We start from the raw sequence: 15,267 nt of genomic DNA on the forward strand, positions 1-15,267 counted from the left end.
AGGAGTCCACAGAGTGGCTCAGGCATGGAGGGAGCCAGCAGGAACACTCTGTGTCTGAGGTTTTTATTCCTCACTGACAGTCTGTGAAGGTAATGATGAGTCAGGAGCAGCAGATCAAGCCTGAGAAAGTTTGATTTTCTTTTATTTATTTTTTTACTTGTGACTGAAGAGGAGGATTTATTTTCCCATCAGAGTTGTATTACAACATTTATTCTTCCCAGATATTTGTCTTCCTTTTTGCACGTCCAAGGATCTAATATTGATGCCAAAATGGTTTTACTGACACCAGCGCTGTTGCTGCTGCTCCCCTGGTTGTCACTGCGCAACACGGCGCGTGCTGGTGCAGAGTTTTGCCGGGGTACGCACTGCCCCGGCGGGGACACCAGCGATCCAAGACCGTGCACCGGAGAGCACTGTCCGGGAGGCAGATCCTCCAGACAGCCGCGGCATTTCAACCCCACAGCAGCGCAGGGGAGAGCGGCGCAGATAGTTGGCAGCCAGTACCACGCGTATCCGAGCTCTCCAAGAGCTGCGGCGCAAGCGTATCCTGGCGCGCAGTTGCTCCGCGGGCGGCACAGCGACAGCAGCGGCAGTGGAGGCGTCAGCGGAGGCGGCGGCGCACGGAGAGCGCCCGAGGCTCCACCTGCGGGATGCACAGGCGCGGGCTGCGCCACTGCCGTGAAGCAGTTCCAGCCCGTAAATGACACCCGAGACTGTCGAGGCATCGAGTGCAGACTACCCGCGAGGATACGACCAAGAGCTCGCGCAAAGTCCTGTGAGGGAGAAGGTTGTCCGGCGGATTCAGAGGAGAGCGTCTCCTCCTCTTCCTCCTCCAGCCAGTTTCCTCCGGTCCATCTGTCCGACAGAGCCGCGCAGTTTCTGGGAGATTTCCCGGAGTTTGGATATTCTTCCTCGGAACTTGGCGGCGCGCCTCTGGGTGTCCAGCTCACATGTGACATCAAGCCAGGTCTGTTATCATCATCATCATTTTCACTGTTGCGATTAGACGATCACAGGCTTCCACTTTTCTATCCAGAGGCGCTTAAAGGATTTTGGGGGCCCAAGAATATGAACATGGGGGGCACTCTGGGGCGGGGGGTCATCTGTTTTGTACAATTAAAGGTCCAGTGTGAGACATTTAATGGAGGTTTTTTGTCAGAAGTGAAATAGATAATGGCTTTAAAATAAATAAAAACAAAAAGGTTTGGGTAATTTAGCCTTAGAATTAGACTATTATATGAACTTTATAAAGTGGTCAGCACTGAGCAAATGAAGAAGAATAATGATCCTTTGCGGTACGTGAAGGCCACCGTAGTTCCCTGCCGTGTTTGGGAAATATAATATATATTATACAAATTTAAACTCTCTGCATCATGCTATCATAGTTATAAACGGGGTTTCCAACGAGGACGTCATTGAAGTCTCTTGTACGTTTAAGGCCGTTGGAGTAACACAACCAATTACTCCACAGGTATTTCACTGATTACCACCGAGCGTGAGCAACAGTAGCTGAACTGGACAAATGTCTCACTCTCAATTGTCCAGAAAATGTTGACATGCTTTGATTTTGGCCAAACGCCACCCAGGGTGAGCAGTTTGCCAAATTCAGGCAAACTGCTGTAATTTAATCACTTCCTTCACTGCAGTGTTTAACAGCAACGTTAATTCTCATTGTAGGCGAGAATGAAGTTCCCTCAGAAGACGCCCTCATCCTGCACCTCCAGCTGGCCAAGGGGCAGGAGAAGCTGGTGGAGGCCCTGCGCGCCCAGCAGATGGTCATCCGTGACCTTCAGCAGAAGCTTGCGGACCAACAGGAGGCGTTACTGTCGCAGCAGCGCGAGATCCTGGAGCAGCAGCGGCGCATGTACGAGCAGATGGACGTGGTCAAGGCTCAGTATGGCCTCCTCTCTGACACGGTGAAGCAGGTTTCCTTCCAGGGCCTGCAGGCCGAGCTGCAGAGCTACTTTGAGAACCACTTGGCAGGCTTGCAGAGCCAGGCCCGCAGCCACCTGCAGAAGTCCTATGCTGTCCACAAAATGGACATGGACACAAAGGTGATGGATGTAGTCCCTCAGCCTCTGCTGGCGTGCCCTTCGCCCTGCGGATCAGAGGAGTTCTGTGATTTCCAGAGGGACCCACCTCGGTGTCAGAAGTGCACCATGTGTCCACCAGGCTTCTTCCTGATCTCACAGTGCTCTCCCACAGCAGATCGAATGTGCCAGGTACTGTACCCCAAAACAAAAATGTAATTTATGCTTTAAGCTTCATCCTCAAATACATCTCTTCTCAAAAATGGAGAAACCTTCAGATCTCCCATGTTGGCGTGCCGTCAAATCAGATATCTGCAGCTCAACAAATTGCAAAAATAGTGTGAATGGGTTTCAGCTGGGAGCTGTAGCTGCCATATGATCATATCAGTCTGTGGTTTTTTCCAAGCATATGCCAACAATGCCCAAACATAACGACAGCTGGTTTGAGGACAGACTGTCGTGAGTAGGTGGGTTTTTTCCATCAGTCTGGTACAGTATTACTGTATGTGCATTTTTGAATTCCACATGAATAATAAACACACCTGACTGGAAACACAGAAAACTCCAACTTAGTGCAAGGAAAAAGAATCGATGGTACCAGAAATTATGAACAGCTACTGATACTCTTTATTTACATCATCTCAGAACTAACATCCAATATTTGCTTTACAGAGATCAACTTAGCAATACATTTTAATGGAAACCGAGCTAATTTAATGGCTAAATAGTACCGTTCCTATACCCGGAAGTGTTCCATTTGACCAAGGGCGGTGACTTGAGTGTACTTGGGGAATGAATGCATTTTCCCAGAATGCATTTTGCCGGAACATATCGGCAGAGGAAAACACACAAAATCTGAAATAAATGTTTTTCCGCGTTGCAGACCGCAATTTAAATATCATTTGAGGTGACAAATGAGTCCTTTAGAATTCAAAAATGTGGTTTGTGTATTAAATAGTATTTATAGTTTGGCAGGAATGGAATATATATATATATATATATATATACTACTCTACTATACTACTACGCTAAGGACATATTTACTACTCTAATGTATATTTAAATTTAACATTTAAAATACGAAAATCATAATAAAAATAAATATATATGCATTTATTAAAAATATTTTACATGATCATGTATCAACGCTGTAGGTGGCGGTAATGACCCGCCATTCAAACAGTAGAACAAGGAAGTAGCTGCTGTTCCAATTGCAATGATCGTACTTGTGTACTCCTGTACTTGGCGAGTATGTACTCCAGTCGTACACCCCAGGTATACAAGTATATCCTTGCATACTTGGGTATTGAGAAACGGCCAATGACATATGGCCACAGATGCTAATATTCAAAATGTATTAACAATGAAAATATGAATCTTCCAGGACAGAGACGAATGCCTTGAATTACCCAACATTTGTGGAGAGAGAGTGAAGTGTCTTAACACCCCAGGTGAGTTCAAAACCAGCTTATTTCAAAATGAAAGAGTGATTTTACGATGATAAACACAATCATATACCTGTATATAGAATAAAGCCTGCTTGTTTTTGTCTTCTCTACCCAGGAGGGTTTCGGTGTCTGGGAGTGTCTGAGAGGGAGGCAGAGACGGGCTTGTGTGGTCACGACTACTTCTTTAACCAGGAGTTGCAGGAGTGTCAGGCGTGTTCGGACTGTGACGGAGATGCCGTCGTCGTTCCCTGCACGGCAGTCACTGACTCTGTCTGCAGCCAGCTGTCAGAGAGCCGACTTTCACAGTCTTGGGCGGCGAAAGCAGCCGTTCCCTCTGCCAGGACCTCCAGCGCCCACATCTACTCTGGGCTTCAGCTCAACGTCCGCGGGAAGGAGAGCAGCAGTCTGCTGTCCAACGAGGCGGGGAAGGTGACTTTCCTGCAGCACGGCCTGGTCTGGCTGGATCATAACTTTGCAATCAAGCACAGCTGCAGGAACTTCCTCCAGGTGGGGATGAGGCTCAACGGGAGCCAGGAGGAGGAAGGACAGGACCTCAGTGGCGTTCGCATTGAACAGCCTGATGGGAAGTACTTTCAGGGCGTCAGCGTCAGCAGCGTGGTGGAGGTGGAGCCTAATCACACCATGACTCTCCTGCTGAAGAGTCCCAATCAACACTGCAACCAGAGTAAGGATATCAATGTGTACGAAGTCACCACTCCTACTTTAAGTCTGCTCTGGTTGTCTCATGACACTGGAGCGGTCGCTATGACAGCACAGATGTCCCTGCTGGTGCACTACCAGACCAGCTACCGTCCAACGTTCCGCTTGACCTCAGTGTCTGACCCATATATGATCAGCCTGACTCACGACAGCCGCGGCGTGCGCTTCACAGAAAGTGGCGTGGTGAAGTTCGTCATCCAGCAGGCTCTGTACTCCATGGGCCACACCTGTGTTCGAGAGGGTTTCTCCCTGATCGCCTACACTAACCGCAATGGGACCGGCCAGGAGGTGATGCAGGCCTTCAAGACAGGCGTCAACTACAGGGACACATCCATCACCCTCTCTGGCGCCGTGAGCGTGGACAGCGGAGACACACTCAGCTTCGAGGTCACATCTCCTTCCCAGTGCAACATCCGCTATTTTGGGGACAGCACTGGGATCAGCTTGCTAAGCCTAATCTGGATTCCTTCAGCGGTGTCGTCAGCCTTGACCGCTACCGTGTCCAGGACCGGACTTCCCTCTGGAGCAGTCAGGAATAAACCTCTGCTGTTCCAGAAAGTCAGTTCGGGCACACCGCAGGTTCATCTGGCGCGCTCAGGTGAGCCGAACAGCCGGAAGAACTTTATATTCCATGAGAAGGGGACAGCAAACGTAGCCATCAACCTGAAGCTGATCCACTCCTGTAACGTAGTAAAACTGACCCTGCAGCAGGCAGGAGGTCCAGGTCCGAGTGGACAGGCAGGTCCTGTGGCTCAGCAGGTGACTGGACACATGCCTGAAGGGAGTGAATGGGCCAGCATCGGGCTGAGAGCCTCGTTTCAGGTCCAGAACGGCACAGCTGTGTTTGTTACTCTGGATTGTATCCGTGGGCGAGTGAACCAGATAACACATGAGGGAGGCACGAACATTTCAATCCTCTGGGTTTCTGTGTGATCCAAAAAAAATCTAACCCAAGAAATAATAAAAGGACACTTTTGCACAATATTGAATTGCAGAGCAGATTCAACAAATTACCAAATCATGGAACAATACTGGTGGATGAAAAATGTTTTCATTGATTTCACATATTTTGTCATTGGTTGTTTTTAAATGTGTATTTTGTATCACTTTCTTGACTTTTATTGTGAAATCTGTTGATTGAAATGCTACAAGTACTGCTTATGCTTGAAGTACTTCGGCTGGTTGAGCAGTGACCAATTCTTCATTGAATGTCTGAGTGTGTATTCTTTGTGTGTGTGTGTGTGTGTGTATGTGTGTTTTTGTGTGCGTGTGTGTGTAGACGTTTTGGCATGCCTAATTTTGCATATGTGTATGAGTCTTTTGATATGTATATCCTTCCAACCCTGAGTATATGCATATATGTAACAACATTTTATATTATATTATATCAATAGGCCTTCAAAGCAGTAGTTTAATGGATTTTTGGGAAAATTCACCAAATAATAAAATAATATCCTGGAGTTACGTGTTTATGGAATTAATAGCAGGTTAGCTTGTCATAACAGGAAACAGAGAAAAGCTAGTCCGTCACTATAAAATCACTCTATTCAATGTAATTTTTGTGTATCATATTTTTCGATTTTTTTTTTTTTTTAAAGAAACAACTTGGTGCTATCTAGGAGCTAACATAATTTGTTATGCTATATCCTAGCTCATAATTTGTAAATCTATGAGCTAGCATCATTTGTTTATGCTATCTGAGCGAGCATAATTTGTTACTCTATGAGCTAGCATAACTTATTACGCTATCTATGTGCTAAAATAATTTGTTGTTCTATGTCCTAGCATTATTTGTTATGCTAACCATGTGTTAGCATAATTTGTTATGCTAACTATGTGCTAACCTACTTTGTTAGCACAAGCTGCCATCTTGTAAAGGTCTCTCTTGTAAAAGATGTTTTAATCTCAACTAGACTTTACTTGTTTGTCTACGTATTCTTGCTAAACTAAGCTAATCTGAAACACCACCCACGTAAAGGATTGAAGAGAAGTGACTGTGGTTTCACACGTCTCCCGCAAATTTTCCCCAAATGTTAAACTATTCCTTTGATGCTCTGAAGGGTATATACTAATGTAATGTAGTAAACTTTCCATATGACTCTTTGTTTGTACTTAATGATATTTATTTGCCGTTTCTTAGAGCAGGACTTTTTGTATTTACATTATGGAATGCCTACTATACAGTATGTAGTATAACGCACTGAGTCGTAAATGTTGATATTCAAATATGAGTGAGATACGAATGCAGTGATCATACATGCATTTGCACAAGTGCAACAGTATTATGGAATGTGCAAACATTGCACTTGTGCATATCAACCCTATAATTGCCTTTGTGTGTGTTCTGTCTTCCCAACAATTAGAAATAATTAAGTGTTTCTGAAAGTTGGCAGTGAACAACTTCAGCTTTATTTTCACTTTGTTATGTGTAATGAAATTGTGTGTGTGTGTGTGTGTGTGAGATCGGTCTCCCTGTTTGAATCTTGTGGAAATCTCAAAGCATGTATTCTCTTTCAATGCCAAATAAAATGTACATATACTGTTTTTCTTTTGGCCTGAAAAGAAAATCACTCAAGCTTGTAAAAGCTTAAGTGCCTCGTTGGTCTTCCTCCAGAAATATGTCAACGTAAAGGGAGAACTCAGGAAACTCAGAGTTTCAGTGGTTTTTACCGTGAACAATCGCAGATGATGAATGATCACAGATTATATATTTTTATTTAGCATAATGCACACCTAAAGCATTCCTCTCCGGCTACATCATTCCAGAGCTATATGACTTTTATAGTGGATTTTATGTGGCAGGACAATCAAAATTTTATAGTTAATGTCCATTATTTCCATTCAATTCAAGGGTAAATGTTTAAAATTCACATATTTACTTGTTGAATTTAATCTCAAACATACTGAACGTATTTTAAAACAGCCCAGCTAAGCAGCAAAGGTGCCAAAAGAGCAGACATGATACCAGGACAATCATACACTGTGTTTTTCCTCCCAATTGGTCTTCATCAAGTTCAAATTATTCCTCCATCTAGTTCCTATAGGAGACGAGTTCTTTGGCTTAAACATAACAAATAGCCTGATGGTAGAGCGCAAAGATATAATATAAGAGAGAAAGAGAGCCAGAGAGAGAGAGAGAGAGGAAAGTGTCTGCCTGTGAGAAACTATCAAATGTTTCTGTCGGTTGCTGCAATTGAAAACAGGTGTTTCTTCGGCGGAGCAGTGCTCCAGATGTCTGACGCTTTAGATCAAATGAGACCCACAGCACATGAAGAAGTTCAGACATCAGAGAGAGAATTAAACCAGAGCAAGAGAGAAGAAGAAAGAAAAAAAAAAAGAACCCAGAGGAGGCCGAGTTTGTGCGAGTGTGTTGAAATCTTTGTCTTTAAATCTCCTCTAATCAATATTTCCTACATTAACAACATTGAAACAAATGGGCTGTGGCTTGTGCTGATGAAGTCACACACACTCTCTGCCAAACTTTATTGTTTCCTCCTCTTTACTCTACTTTTTTTTTTTTTGGAGGGGCAATTTGGCCTCTTTTGGTTTTGTTTATGGATCAGACAAATGCCAGTTGTCAGCTTTTATTTCCAGCAGCTGCAGCTGTCTCTCAGCAAATACGCTACCTACCCCATTTCTCAATGACAAACAGAGGGTTAGCACGTTGCTGGTATATACGTAGTTAGGTGTCACAGGTATTCACAAATAAATGCAGGTGCGTTTGTGCCGACACATTCTAAACTCTCTGGTTGTGAAAAGAGTCTGTATCGTGTTTGGCAGGAAGAAAAGATTTTATTTTATACATAAATTTGAATGTGTACAGGTCTAAATGAAATATCTGTGTAGGTTCAGGAATAATGAATTACTTGGTGAGTGAGTGTCTAACTGAGTGAGAGTGTGAGTGAGTGAGTGAGTGAGTGAGTGAGTTCAATCCCTGGCTCTGCTAGTCTATATATGTTCATGAGCAAATACACTTAATGTTGCAGTGTGTGAATGGGTGAAAACTGTAGTGCAAAGCAACTCATTGCTATAAATACAGATTTTGTACTTTTGTTTGTTTCCGTGAATCTGCGTACGTTTTCCGGATCACTGACGGTCTCCCCAAGTGCCTCCGGAGACACTTTGATCCGTTGCCTCATTGCAAGAAACTTCCAGTGCTTGATAATTGGTTTATTCCCCTGAGATGAGTCATCAAAAAGAAGTCTCAAAGCGGATTTGAAGATCCTATAAAATCAAACAGCAATATCGGACGTCGCGCAACATGAAGAGATTCCCGCATGGAACATTCTGTAATCAGTAATCATCTGTGCATTGAGCAGATGTGAAGCTCCTCCTGGTCAATGTCACCCCTCCCTTTAGATCTGTTCTTGGTCTCCACCGTTGGAAAGTATGTGGCTCTTTTAGTTGCTTCTTATTATGTCTGTCTGCCATTTAATGCTGTGGACGCTGAACCCAGGTGGTTTTTATACTGCGCGAGAAAACAGATGCGTTCTGGGGGGGAAAAAAAATGCTATGTGAGCATTAACTGAAAAAGTCAAGTTGTGGGCGGAATAAACCAAAACAACAGCTGTGGAGCGGGTTAATCATTCGAACTCCGGGTTCGTTACGTAGACCGCAATCATGTGATCCATTAGCGGCTTTAAAGAGAGGAGCATTGTATCACGACATATGTGTGTGTGTGTGTGCCGGATGATAAATATTCATCCAGAGAGATTATAATCAGACACGATGTGTGTTGTGAAAACTGCAGAAGACGGTGGTGTGCAGCTCCACGTGTCCGTGGGGCAGAGCAGCGAGGCATCATTCACCACCACGCCGCATCTGCTGCGAGTTTATTTGCTTTCTGAGGAGTTGTGTTTGGAGATCACTCACAGCCGACGGCATGCGAGGGAGTTTCGTCCAGCAGCGACATCGACATCGCAGACGTCCTCTCTGTCCGGCACATAAGACATCCAGACTTAGATACTTTCCCGGCGGTCAAAAGGTTGAGGTGAAGACCCTCGTGACCGCGTCGTGGCCCGGGATCTGCTCACATGTTGACAAAAAGGACAAAGCCAGCGTCGGCTGCGCTTTAATCAGAAGCGGATGTCGCTCTCGGAGCCGAGGCCTCTTTTCCCTTTTCTGCGGGGGAAATGTTTGGAGCACGTGGTCCAGGCCGTCACGTCGCGTTTTCTCTCCGATACGCAGAGAATTTATGGGGTGTGAAGAAAACTCCTGCAACGGTGATCTTTTTTAATACAGAATGTTGGTTTGTTATGAGAATAAATCATAGCCGATGCTTTAAATTGGACATTAAGTTCCTGTTTCTTTCATTTTGTGAGTTTTTTTTTTTTTTTGCCTGCAACCACAAACGTTAACTTTGGTTTTTTGGTTTGTTTTCTTTTCTAAAAGAGCCAGCAATTACTCATTTTACTGGTTTTTATAGGCCTGGGCATATTTAAATATGTTTTCATCTCTCCTTTATGCTGTAATGCACAGAGAAAACACAGTGAATAACAAACATGCTTGAATAAAGGAGATAATTGTGTTATAAGTACGAGGTCACGTCACTGAGCTGGTGAGATTCCAGATGACGTTTGATCCCGGAGGTTTTTTAAAATGTACTTTTGGGGTTTGACGGAGCGTGGATTCTCAAAGTTTTCAGTGAAATGGTCGGATGCCTGTAGGTGAGCAAGTGTTTTGTAAAGACTGCGGTGAAAGCCGCTGATGAACGGCTGAATGACTCCGTTAACTGCCGTTCATCAGAAGGCTTTGTTCATGTTTTAGTTTGAGGAAAATTTGAGATTTATTTTGGACTCTAGATTTAAAGGTTAAGGTTTGATTTTTAAGCTACTTAAGAACGTCATGAACGTGAACGTTTTTTCACAAAAATCAGTCAAAGAGTTGTGGAAATATTTGATTCCATAGCAGACATTCATCAATAGAGTCACGATACTGGTCAAAATCACATATGAAAACCTAAATAATCCAACATATCACATGCTTCCCCTGCTAGAAAAGCAAGCATAGACCAGCATATTTTGTTGTGTTTTGGTGCTGTCTAGCTGGTGCTGGTCCACCAGGATCATTATACTAGTCTACGCTGGTCTATGCTAGTCCACCAGGATCATTATACTGGTCTATGCTAGTCCACCAGGATCATTATACTGGTCTACGCTGGTCCAACAGTATCACTACGCTGGTCTATGCTGGTCCACCAGGATCATTATACTGGTCTACTGGTCTACTGTCTATGCTGGTCCACCAGGATCATTATACTGGTCTGCCAACAGTATATACTGGTCTATGCTGGTCCAACAGTACACTACGCTGGCTATGCTGGTCCACCAGGATCATTATACTCACTCACGCTGGTCTATGCTGGTCCACCAGGGACTGGTCATCTATACTGGTCTATGCTATCACCAGGATCATTATACTGGTCACGCTGGTCCAACAGTATCACCACGCTGGTCTATGCTGGTCCACCAGGATCATTATACTGGTCTATGCTAGTCCACTAGGATCATTATACTGGAACAGTATCTGGTCTATGCTAGTCCACCAGGATCATTATACTGGTCTACGCTGGTCTGGATCATTATGGTCTATGCTATGCTGGTCCACCAGGATCATTATACTGGTCTATGCTACCAGGATCATTATACTGGTCTATGCTGGTCCACCAGGATCATTATACTGGTCTATGCTAGTCCACCAGGATCATTATACTGGTCTATGCTAGTCCACCAGGATCATTATGCTGGTCTACGCTGGTCAATGCTGGTCTATGCTGGTCCATGCTGGTTTTTCCAGCAGTCTCACTCCGCACTCTGACTCATGTTGTGGGGTTTTTATTTCTTCTGTTTTTGGGAGAATAATATTTATGAACACAGTTGGAGAACGATGTCTTTGAAATGACTCAGCACAAATGTGTTCTTCACAGCTTCATACGTTCATAAATGGTCTAAAATGACTGACATCGGTGTCTGTAGATACTGGAGGTTGTGATATCGGTGTCAGTATCAGACACATCTCCTGGGCCAGATATTGGTTTTGGCCATATTTGTTGTCAGACTCTGCCCCTGGTGGACATATTATGTCACTTGTTGTGAGTAAAGTCAGCGTTAATGAGCCCAAACAAAAAAGGCCAATAACTTTCTCTAATGTGTCTTGATGTTACTTATCCGTGTCTCTGACGAGCGTCTGTCCGTCCTCTCCGTTTTCATTTCATCACGATTTCTCCATCATCATCGTCGTCCTCCTCTGGCCATCTGTGCCGGTGTTTCACTCCTCATTAGAGAGGTTAGTGATGTGTGAGTGAGTGAGCAGCAAACACAGAGCAGAATTCATATCGAGGAGCCTGTGAAAAGTTCCACAATTTAGTTTCCCACCGAATCCGCCTTTTAATTCAGCACGTCACGGAAAATAAAGCTCTTTAAAAGTACACAGTTGCTTTCTGTTGGATATTTGATGCGATGCTGAAGTCGCACCAGCGTTGAAAATACTAATCGTGCAGGACATCTGTGTTTTTTCCTCCACTATCTGCTAAATTCCCCCTGATCACCAGGAGCGCAGCGTTTAATTCTCTTGTTCTTCAGCTGACCTCGATCATCTCAGCGTTCAGGGGCGGCCTGAAACGCCAGAGCATCAATACCTGTGTGTGTTTGTGTGTGAAACACGGGAGTGAGACGTGTCTTCACGGCGAGGAGGACGTTTCAAAGTGCTGATGATGAATAAAAATCTATATCTATGTATATTTAAGCAGCACAGAGCTTCTCCCTCGCTCTGTGGTCCAGCAGGTTCATTGCTTTCTCCAGCAGGAGACTTCAGGTGAACTCTGCATACGCTCTGCTGTATACTGTATATATATGTATACGGTATACATATATAGATGTAAAGACACAGCATGTATGGTGCGTTTGGAGCAGAACATGATGCATGCAGAGAAGTCAGAGGAGCTGCTGACAACGAAGAAAGACTTAATAAACAAGAGAAACAGGAGTGAGGTTTGCACTGAATCACAAGTTTGCAGTGTCCAGTTGTCATTAACTAAGTTAGCACAGTTAGCTCAGCACATGATACTGTGTTGATTCTCAAGGTTTGTCGTCAAGGGTTTGTCGTCTTCTTCTTCTTCTCCTCATGCGAGCGTTCGTTACCTGTGTTTAGTCTTTTGTTCAATGATTAAAATCAGGGCAAACATTCCAGGACATATTTTTAGAAATACAATTGACTTACTTCTTGTGTTTTTTTGAGTATTGTTATCCACAACAGCTGCTGCTGCTGATTCTTCTCCCTCTGCTGCTTCCTTCTTCTTCTTCTTCTTCTTCTTCTTCTGCCAGTCATTTACAGCAGGCTGCACAAGGACACCCTCCTCAGTTCGAAGCTCGCAACCACATTCTATCCTCCTGGTGGTTCCTCAGAAATTCAATGTCCTTCTGCCTCCAAAAAAAAGAACAGGTTTAGGTCATTTTATGCTCCTCCTCCTCCTGCTGAGGAAACTAGAGGACGAGAAGAACCACGACAAAGATCCCCGAGCTGAAGAAGAAGAAGAAGAAGAAGACACAACACAGCAGGCCTTCAACCCTTAGACTCTGCTCCTGACCTTTCACCACTTTTTGCACGTGACGTTTCTTCAGTGTATCTCAGATCATGGGAATGAAACGAAATAAATGATTTTTTTTCATTTCAGAAATGTTTGTTTCGGTGTAAAATCCCTTGAAAATGAAATCTTTTTAAGTGTGCATGTATATTTTATTGCATTGGAAACCTGACCATACGTTCATTTTCAAGTCAAAGTAAAGTAGACGCAGGATGTTGACACTGTGAGAGCAGTGAAAGGGACTCGAACGCTTGTAAAAACCCCAACAATGAGCTGGAACTTCACTGAAATGCTTCACATAACTGAACGTCCTGTGGTCACTGTTCGATTTACATTTAAGCGGTTAGCAGACACTTTTATCCAAAGGGACCTACAAACGAGGAATGCGCTACGTAGAAGTGGAGAGAAAATCCACGAGATAGGAACAGTGGACTGACAGAAGTGTGTGTGTGTGTGTGTGTGGGGCGGAGTTAAAGGTAAGTGCTAGGGCAGAAGATGCTCTTGGAAGAGCTGGGTCTTCAAGATAAACCCTCAACCAAACTCTCCACATGTTTCTTTTGACCTGCAAAAACAGCTGATGGAGGGGAAGAAGCAAGCATGCGGCTTCTCCCCTGAGGCGAGCACACTTTCATGTGTTCACAGGGTCAGTGTCAGAGAGTGAAACCGAACACTAACAGATGACCCCAGCAGCAGCTTCTGGGGGTTGGTGTTTGTTGGCCCGAGGCAGAGTTCAGGTTCTCAGAGGCCGGCGAGGTGAACGACACCGACTCCAACGGACGCCCGACATCTGGCTCGGCTTAGTCGCCCACAAACACACACACACACACACACACACACACACACACACACACACAGAGGAAGACTTCAGTTGTTTATGTGAGCATGACAATCCTTTTGGCCTCTCTGTCAAAATGCTTTGGTGAGTCTCTCTCTCTCTCCTTTATTTTACCATCTGCTCGTTTTTGCTCGTAAATCACAGTTAAACTCCGCCGTCTTAAACTTTAGGACACATTTTGCTACAATCCTCGTAACTGCATATTTTCCCGGGTGTTTGGACAGAGCGGCTTTCCCTCTCTTTTTCTGTGTGTGTGTGGATTAGAGGCCTGTGATCATGTGCTTCACGTTGTGTTTCGTTGCTGCAGACGACGCTGAGCAGATCGTGCAGGTGACGCCGCGGCGACCAACTGCACACGTGAGAGTGGATCTGATCAACTGAACATATCTGAGAAACCTGGTTATTGAATCATATATTCTTCTTTTTTTTTTATTCTGCAAGGCCAGCAGTGGTGAAAATATTTGGACTCTGGATTTGGAAAGATAACGGCAGCAGAGAGAGAGAGCGAGCCTGCAGACATGAGCTACCACAGTGGATTTAGATGTGAACGTCTCAACACACAGGAATGCACAGAGTTTACACACGGCTGATTCCTTCATGATCTTTAATGGACGACGACTCATTTTGCACAGTGAAAATCACGTCTCAGTCTCGGTGTTTCTCGTTAATGAGCGGGACAGACACAGATCCCCGCAGCCACGTTTTCGCTCGTCACTGCGGAGTGATTTTCCATTTTGTTCTGGTGATTCTGATATTGGTGCATTGACAGGAACAGTTATCGTAGTTGAATCTAATCTAATTGACTTCAAACTTGGGCAGGTGACTCACTCAGGGCACCAGTGTGTGCAGTGCCCAAACAGTTTGGTTTCCATAAAACTTGATGTGCTTCAGGTTAAATCCTCAATTTAGCTGAGAAATCCCTGCCTTTCAATTCCAGAAGGCAAAAATGTGACCTCTTATTACACAAGACCTCTGAAGGTTCCTGTTTCAGACTTTCAGACCATGACTGGTCTGAAACTCCACTGAGAGAGCAGTAACAGTTTGGATGTACATGACAGGTATAGTTTGCGCTAGAAAACCTAAAATTTAGCTAATAAACTGATTTATTTCTATTAGATTTTGAGAGAATTTCTTATTTTAAACCAACAATGCTGCCATATTTTTGTGAAAAAGGTCATTTTTTTATACAAAGCAAAATGTACGTTTCAGCACAGATTATTTACCACAAGGTAAATAAATGCACATTTTTATTTTCAAACCTAAATAGACACTAGAGCAGCAGGAGTCTCAAACTTAAATGACCTATAGGCCAGTGAGCATCTAGTCTGGACAGTAGGGAGCTAGGCAATTTCAAAATAAAAGCATTTGTGTTGAAATGGAACACTAAATTGTTTACAATATCAATGTCTTTATGATGCGAATGACACCAGTCCTGGACATTCCCTGGGTGACAGTGTCAATAATATAAACGTGTGTTTGTGTGTGTGTGTGTGTAGGACAATGTGTGCTGGTGGTGTGTTCTCTAGCCTGTATGTTGTGTCTCCATGTGGGACTCCAGGAATCTCAGTTCTGCCGCGTTCCCAATCCCGGGACATTTGCGCTGCAGTCCTCGAGACGTGAGCAGTCCCTTCAAGTCCCGTACGGTAACTTCAT

At 44.2% G+C, this 15,267-nt stretch overlaps 1 protein-coding gene across 1 annotated transcript; it reads left to right on the forward strand.

The window, feature by feature from the left end:
* On the forward strand, nt 1-6,742 carry nell3 (NELL (neural EGFL like) family member 3). The gene is made up of 4 exons (XM_044035534.1): nt 1-967; nt 1,678-2,222; nt 3,415-3,481; nt 3,594-6,742. The coding sequence occupies exons 1-4, from the start codon at nt 271-273 to the stop codon at nt 5,129-5,131; spliced, it is 2,847 nt and encodes a 948-aa protein (XP_043891469.1). The 5' UTR covers nt 1-270; the 3' UTR covers nt 5,132-6,742.
* The last annotated feature ends 8,525 nt before the right edge of the window (nt 6,743-15,267 follow it).

This window comes from Solea senegalensis, linkage group LG1 (genome assembly GCF_019176455.1).
Source record: "Solea senegalensis isolate Sse05_10M linkage group LG1, IFAPA_SoseM_1, whole genome shotgun sequence".
Lineage (NCBI taxonomy): Eukaryota > Metazoa > Chordata > Actinopteri > Pleuronectiformes > Soleidae > Solea > Solea senegalensis.

Coding starts and splice junctions, on each gene's coding strand:
- nell3 (XM_044035534.1), top strand. CDS start 271: ATGGTTTTACTGACACCAGCGCTGTTGCTGCTGCTCCCCTGGTTGTCA. Junction 2,223..3,414: donor CAGCAGATCGAATGTGCCAG/GTACTGTACCCC, acceptor TGAATCTTCCAG/GACAGAGACGAATGCCTTGA. Junction 3,482..3,593: donor GAAGTGTCTTAACACCCCAG/GTGAGTTCAAAA, acceptor TTCTCTACCCAG/GAGGGTTTCGGTGTCTGGGA.